Here is an 8117-nt window from a genome sequence, read left to right on the forward strand (position 1 = left end):
TGCATCTAAAAGAGATTCTGGCACAAAGTAGGCAATTAATCATATTAATGGAGTGAATGGATAAATTTATGCTGCATTGCATTTATATGTTTGTGTCCTATTTGTCCTATCAGTGTCACCAGTCTAGTATAGTTTAACCATTGCCACATTTTGGGATGTCAGTATGCTTTTGGTCTTATATGACTTTGCTGAAATTGCTTGTAACTTCTTTTTTTGTTGTTGTTTTTGAGACAGGGTCTCACTTTGTCACCCAGGCTGGAGTGCAGTGGTGCAATCTTGGCTCACTGCAGCCTCCACCTCCCAGGCTCAAACAATCTTCCTGCTTCAGCTCCCCCAAGTAGCTGGGACTATAGGCGTCTGCCATCATGCCCAGCTAACTTTTTTTTTTTTAAATTTTTAGTAAAGATGGGATTTTGCCATATTAGCCAGGCTGGTCTTGAGCTCCTGAGCTCAAGCAATCCTCCCGCCTTGGCCTCCCAAAATGCTGCCATTATAGGCGTGAGCCACCATGCCAATCTGCTTGTAATTTTCCTGAGCCTTCATTTTTCCTCTATAAAATAGATACCTGGCCTGGTGTGGTGGCTCACACATGTAATCTCAGCATTCTGGAATGTTGAGGTAGGCATTCCAGAATGCTAAGGTAGGCATCTCCACTTGAGGCCAGAAGTTAGAGACCAGCCTGGCCAACATGGCAAGATCCTATCTCTACAAAAAGCCAGGCACGTGGTGGTGCTGTACTTCTGGTCCTAGGTACTGCTGAGGCTGAGGTGGGAGTTTTGCTTGAGCCTGGGAGGCGGAGGTTGCAGTGAGCTGAGATGGTGCCACTGCATTCCAGCCTGGGCTACAGAGCAAGACTCTGTCAAAAAAAAAAAAAAAAAAAAAAGGTAACGGGGAGAGACCTACACTTTTAGTTTTTTAGAGACAGGATCTCACTCTGTTGCCCAGACTGGAGTGCAGTGGATAGAGCCACTGCTCAGTCATAGCTCACTGCTGCTTTGAACTCATGGGCTTATCCTCCTGACTCAGCCTCTTGAGTAACTGGGACTACAGGCATGCCACCACGTATAGCTAATATTTTTTATTTTTTGTAGAGCTGAAGGTCTTGCTATGTTACCCAGATTGATCTCTCCCTTGTGTTCTCAAGTGATCCTCCTGCCTTGGCCTCCCAAAGTGCTGAGATTACAGATGTGAGCCAAGGCACCCAACCAGAATTAAAATGTATAGAAGAATGTATCATGGCAACAGCATGCCTGGCTTATAGTAGGTTCTCAATCATACAATTATAGTTTCTCTCATTATTAATTATTCATCAGAAATGACCTTAGGAGAAGAATATATGGCTATGTCTATATACAGCTCCAACTTCTTACTTTTTAACATAATTGTGTTGACTTTTAGTTATGATTCCGTTATAATAGAATATATGCCACTTTGTTTTTTCTTACTTTTCCCCAAAAAGTCATTCAATATCTTCAGAAAAAAAAAATTTCAGCTTTTCAGAGATAGGAAACTTTATCTTTGCATTTCCACTTTCTAGGGGGTCGCAAACAAAATACTTGCTCATTAAATTTTGTTGAATAAATAAATGGAAGAATGAATCTCAACGGACACAAGCAAGTTTATATTTACTGCGAAGCTGCAATGTGCCAGGCACTGCAGTTGGCACTGGGGGATATAAAAAATAACATTTCGTGGTTGAAGTTCATTTCAAGACCTCCACATGATAATCATCAAGTTTGGGGGAATGTATGTTTATTGCGGAAGTAATTCTCTAGCTGGGGGAGGGGGAATTTGGATTCTTCACCTTGTACAAAGTAAAACAAAACAAAGCAAAAACTCCAGAAAGATGTCTTTGCCATCATTTCTCAGAAGAGCTTTAAAAAGAAACAGAACGTCAGTGGTTTATCAAGTAGGCATCAAAAGTGAAGCAGCAGACATATCCGTGTGGGAAATCCTGTGGTGATTCAAGACCTCCAAGAATTCCTGTGGTTCCCAGTAAATCCCCACACATGTCACTACCTACCAATGACACTCACTTTGATGCAGAATGAGATTCTCAGTGAGCCGTGCAGCTTGAGGAAGAGAAAAAGGTTGGGCCTAGAATCCGGCTCTGGACTCTAATCTCAGGCAAGACAATCTTGAGCCTCAGTTTTCTCACTCTAAAATGATGTTTTAAAAGATAAACCTGCTTCTGGCTGGGTGCGGTAGCTCACACCTATAATCCCAGCACTTTGAGAGGCTGAGGGTGGATTACCAGAGTTCGGGAGTTCGAGATCAGCCTGGCTAACTTGGTGAAAAACCCTTGACTCTACTAAAAATACAAAAATTGGCTGGGCATAGTGGTGGGCACCTGTAATCTCAGCTAATTGGGAGCGTGAGGCAGGAGGATCGCTTGAACCTGGATGGCAGAGGTTGCAGTGAGCAGAGATTGAGCCACTGCACTCCAGCCTGGGGGACAAGAGTGAAACTCCATAAAAAAAAAAAAACAAAAAAAAAAAAAAAACACTTCAAATGAGAGAATAGTTGAGAAAATCCTCCATATCCTGAAAATCACTGCCCAAATGGAACCCTGGCTCTTTAGTTCTGATGGGGAACAGAAGTCCCTTGGGACCATTCGTTCAACACCTATTCCTGAGTGCCTGCTGGCACTGTGCCACCTACACACTGGGGACACAGAGATCAGCATCTAGACAGCACCCCTGCCCTTAGCAAGCACACCTTACATGCCCAGGATTTTATCCCCAGGAAGCAATTCAGCTGAAGCGAAAATATTTTTGCAAGAAGATGATCCTTGAAGGGGTATCTAAAACAGCAAAACTGGAAACAACCCAGATATTCATAAAAGCAGAATCACTTCATAAATTATGCGTCCCAGCATTTTGATTGAAAAAAATACCCAGCCTACCCACACCTACACCCCGGCAGGGTCAGCCTCACCCCTGTGGAGGTGTTGATTTGTTTTGTGGGGGAGGTTGGTGACCCTGACTCGAAGGGATAGTTGCATGGAGGCTAGGACAAAGGGGTGTGAGATGAGTACAGGTCACAAAGGACTGCAGAGGACAAATGTGGTGGTGCCAGGAGATTTAGGCAGAAGCCCTGTAGGGAGATGGGCAGTTACCTTCTCTCCCTCTCTCTCTCGGGGACTCTATTTGTGGCTGGTGGAGTTGTCTTAAATGAAGAGAACTATGAGCAATGAATCTTGTTTACCTTATTACACAGCCCGCAGCTACTATTCAATGAGTGCGTTCAAAACCTCCATGGGGGACCTGCAGCGACAATTGTACAAGAGAGGAGAGTATGACATTTTCAAGTATGCACCGATGTTCGAGAGTAATTTTATTCAGATAAACAAAAAGGGAGAAGTGATTGATGTACACAACCGTGTCCGAATGGTGACAGTGGGCATCGTCTGCACCAGCCCCATCCTCCCACTGCCTGATGTCATGGTGCTGGCCCGACCAACTAAACTCTGTGAAGAGCATGTCATACAGGGCTGGTTTGCCAAGGGGAGAGGTCGCAGGCCCGTCAAGACTCTAGAGCTCACGAGACTGCTTCCCTTGAAGTTTGTGAAGATCTCCATCCACGATCGTGAGAAACAGCAGCTGCGCCTGAAACTCGCCACTGGCCGTACTTTTTATCTGCAGCTGTGTCCCTCTTCTGACACACGGGAAGATCTCTTTTGCTATTGGGAAAAACTTGTCTATCTCCTGAGGCCACCAGTAGAGAGTTACTGCAGTACCCCGACACTTCTAACTGGGGACACAGCACCCGAAGACAACAAAAGCCTAGTGGTAAGCCTCTCTAAGGCTGGCGAACACGGGGCAGGGTTCTTTGGGGGAGGAGTTCAAAGCCAGTCCTACAAAGCCTTTGGTGCTTTCTGAGGCCCACCTGGAAAAAGTATTGCATTTGCAAGGGCTCAGGACCAAACGAGCCACTACTAGGGGACTTAACCATGCTGGGAGGTGGGAGGGCCTGTTCAAAGTGTCTCATAAGGCTCAATTTCAGAGACCTTAGGTATCAGCTACTCCGGTCTCACACCCAGGGTTGAAATCCTTTCTACACCATCCCGATTGTCAGTCTTTTCTTGAACACTTATCACCCCAACCCAGGTGGTCTGATGTGTTGTGGAACTTTTCTTTATTTGTATAAATAAAAGGGGTGCAAGTGTAGTTTTTTTTTTTTTTCGTGGATATATTGTATACTGGTAAAATCTGGGCTTTTAGTGTAACCATCATCTGAATAATATACATTGTACACACTAAGTAATTTCTCATCCCTCACTCCCTCCCACCCTTCTGAGTCTCCAATATGCAATTGGAGACTGTACAGTTTTTTGTGCATTTTTTTTTTTTTTGAGACAGAGTTTCGCTCTTATTTCCCAGGCTGGAGTGCAATGGCACGATCTTGGCTCAATGCAACCTCCGCCTCCCGGGTTCAAGAGATTCTCCTACCTCAGCCTCTGGGTCTCTGAGTAGCTGGGATTATAGGCACCCGCCACCATGTCTGACTAATTTTTGTATTTATTTTTTTATTTTATTTTATTTTTTTTAGTAGCGATAAGGTTTCAGCACGTTAGCCAGGCTGGTCTTGAACTCCTAACCTCAGGTGATCCACCTGCCTCAGCCTCCCGAAGTGCTGTGCAAGATTTTTAACAATGAAGAAGTCTTTCTTCCATCTGAGTCACAGTCTGTCTCCCTGTGACTACCAGGCACTGATTTCTGTGTCAATCAGCACACCCTGCGTGTGTGTATGCACATGCACAATCTTAGTAGCCACCAAAATGTAAAGTGAGTGTATCCCTTGACTGTGCAATCCCACTTCTGGAAATCTGTCCTGCAGAATATGTAAAAATAAGTGTACAAAATACAATGTCCAAGGATGAGGAATTGTATCAGTACTTTCTCTGGTACTGGAATTGCTCAACCAAAATTGAGTGACCATTGAAGGGGTACTGTAGATGGAACCTGGCAACAAATGAGAGCAAGACTTAGGCTTAGACTGGGTGCAGAGGCTCATGCCTATAATCCCAGTACTTTGAGAGGCTGAGGAAGGCGGATCACCAGAGTTCAAGAGGTTGAGACCAGCCTGGTCAACATGATGAAAATCATCTCTACTAAATATACAAAAAAATTAGCCAGGCATGGTGGTGGGTGCCTGTTGTCCTAGCTACTCAAGAGGCAAAGGCAGGAGAATCCCTTGAACCCAGGAGGTGGAGGTTGCCGTGAGCCGAGATTGTGCCACTGCACTCCAGCCTGGGCGATAGAGTGAGATTCTGTCTCAAAAAAAAAAACCAAAAAAAAAAAAAAAAAAACCAAAAAAAAACAACTTAGACTTGATGATTTTAGAGATTCTGCTTCTCCTTCTCCTTCTTCTTCTTCTTTTATTTTTCTAAACAGTGTCTCACTCTGTTGCCTAGGCTGGAGTGCAGTAGAGTGGCGTGATCTTGGCTCACTGCAGCCTCCGCCTTCTGAGTTCAAGCGATACTCCTACCCCAGCCTACTGAGTAGCTGGGATTACAGGCACGTGCCACCCTGTCCAGCTAATTTTTTGTATTTTTAGTAGAGTCGGGGTTTTGCTATGTTGGCAAGGATGGTCTTGAACTCCTGGCCTCAAGCGATCTGCCCGCCTCGGCCTCCCAAAGTGTTGGGATTACAGACGTGAGCCACAATGCCCGACCCAGGTTCTTCTAATTATAAGCCTTTGAATTGTTCAGCTCCAGGATAAGAGAGGAGCAGAAAGTTCTGATCTCCATTTCAGTCATCTCTATCTCATCTGTTTCTCTTCCCCTTGGTACAGGCTGCAGAGCTCCACAGAGAAAGGGATCAGAGTGAGACTGGGCTCCACAAGCCTTGTGATGTATCTGCAGCCACCTCTTCTGCTTATGCTGGGGGAGAGGGAATCCAACGTGCCTCCCACAGAACGGCTAGTGCAGCTTCTCTATCCCGGAGCACTCCAGGGACTGCTGAAGGAGCAGCAGCCAGGACAGCAGGTGGCATAGCAGTGGCAGGAACAGCAACAGGCCCTAGAACAGATGTGGCAATAGCAGGGGCAGCAACGAGTCCTGCAACAGGCGCTGTGAGCATAGCAGCAACCAAATCTGCAGGCCCAGGCCAGGTGACCGCAGCGCTGGCGGGAGCAGCCATCAAAAATCCAGGAGAAAACGAATCCAGCAAGTCCATGGCAGGTGCTGCCAACATATCCTCAGATGGTATTAGCTTGGCCTTGGTGGGTGCCGCAAGCACCTCCTCGGCAGGTACTTCCACCTCGATGGCGGGGACCACCAGTCTCTCCCAAGACAGCAGCTTGAGTGCGGCGTTTGCAGGCAGTATGACGACCAGCAAGTGTGCAGCAGAAAGAACTGAAGGGCCAGCCATGGGGCCCCTCATCTCCACCTTGCAGAGCGAAGGCTACATGAGTGAGCGAGATGGAAGCCAGAAAGTTTCCCCGCCCAGTGCTGAAGCCTGGAATGACAAAAAGGAAAGAAGAGAAAAGAAGGACAGACATCCCAGTAGGAAAAGTTCTCATCACCGCAAGGCAAGTGAAAGTCACCGCAGGACAGCGGGGGACAAGAATCAGAAACCGTCCTCCCGCCGGTCTGTATCTGGCCATAAAAACATGAGAGATGACAAAAAAGAAAAAGGGCACAGCAACGTGAGGGGCAAGCGACATAGCTCCTCTCGCAAGAGCTCCACCCACAGCTCCACCAAAAAGGAGTCGAGAACAACTCACGAACTGGGGAAGAACCGATCTGCATCTAGCACAGGAGCTTTACGTAAGAAAGCCAGTAAGATCAGCTCGTTTTTAAGGAGCCTCAGGGCCACTCCTGGTTCAAAAGCAAGGGTCACATCACACGACAGAGAGGTAGATATCGTGGCTAAGGTGGTGGAGAAGCAAAACATAGAGGCCAAAGTGGAGAAAGCCCAGGGTGGCCAGGAGCTGGAGATGATCAGCGGCACTGTGACATCCGAGACCACGGAAACGATCATCTTTGAAACCAAATCCATTTAAAGAGGAGCCAGGGCTACAACTGCCCAGGGATCTGGGAAGTATCCCTAGAGGAGCCCATCCCAGCTTTCTTTACTGCAGCTCAAATAATAAAGGAAATCATACAACTCCAAAAGAAATACAATCTCCTGTTTGAATTTTTCTGCCCATAGCCTGGTGGTGACCTCACAGTGGCTTCTGTGATGGTGGCTACGCTGCAGCCGGAGACCCCAGCCTCCAGGAAGGTAGAGCCCCACTACCCACCCAAGCCCAGCAGAGCCAATGTGAGTGTTCTGCTTTGCCTCAATCCCTTTCTTCTGTTGCTTCCCAGAGATTGTCAAAGTCACAGACGAAGAACTGGGATGCACTACCGCCACCATGTCCCCACACCCATTCTCCTCTTTTCTCTGAATGCCCCTGAACATGGACATTCAGTCCAGTCCTTAGCCTAAGCAGAGAGAGGATTCACCTCCCCTCAGGGGATGTGCAGGTTAGGAAGGAGCAGTGCAGCAGTATTTGTAGGCAATTAGAATAGGAAATCTACTTATCTAGATCAGGAATTGGCAAACCATGTTCTGAGGTCTAAATCTTGCCAGCTGTCTGGATTTGTAAATAAAGTTTTATTGGAACATAGCCACAGCCATTCCTTTGCATATTGTCTATGGCTGCTTTCACACTAAAAATGACAGCTCTGAGTAGTTGCAATGGAGACCATATGGCCCGCAGAATCTAAAATATTATCTGGGCCTTTAAGAAAATGTGTGCTGACTCTTGATCTAATCTTAACAAGCCTTCCTCCAAGGTGTAGACAGTGGAGAAATTCTCACATATGCTTACCAGTAGACAACTAGGAGAATGTTTACAGTAAAACAAGTTGTAATAGCAAAACCCTGGAAATTGCCCAAATGTTCCTCAAACAGGAGAGTTAATACATTGTGGAATGGACTACAGTGCATAATCTACAATAGTGAAAATGAATGGCAGCTCTACATGTTAGCATGAATAAATCTTTATTTTTTATCTTTTTGAGACAGAGTCTGGGTTTGTTACCCAGGCTGGAGTGCAGTAGAGTAATCTTGGTTTACTGCAACCTTGGCCACCCAGGCTCCAGCAATTCTCATGCCTCAGCCTCC

General features: G+C 46.3%; 1 protein-coding gene across 1 annotated transcript; it reads left to right on the top strand.

The window, feature by feature from the left end:
- The first annotated feature begins 3053 nt into the window (after positions 1 to 3053).
- Positions 3054 to 7617, top strand: GARIN3 (golgi associated RAB2 interactor family member 3). The gene is made up of 2 exons (XM_008015136.3): positions 3054 to 3791; positions 5797 to 7617. The coding sequence occupies exons 1-2, from the start codon at positions 3174 to 3176 to the stop codon at positions 7006 to 7008; spliced, it is 1830 nt and encodes a 609-aa protein (XP_008013327.2). The 5' UTR covers positions 3054 to 3173; the 3' UTR covers positions 7009 to 7617.
- The last annotated feature ends 500 nt before the right edge of the window (positions 7618 to 8117 follow it).

Source organism: Chlorocebus sabaeus, chromosome 23 (genome assembly GCF_047675955.1).
Source record: "Chlorocebus sabaeus isolate Y175 chromosome 23, mChlSab1.0.hap1, whole genome shotgun sequence".
Lineage (NCBI taxonomy): Eukaryota > Metazoa > Chordata > Mammalia > Primates > Cercopithecidae > Chlorocebus > Chlorocebus sabaeus.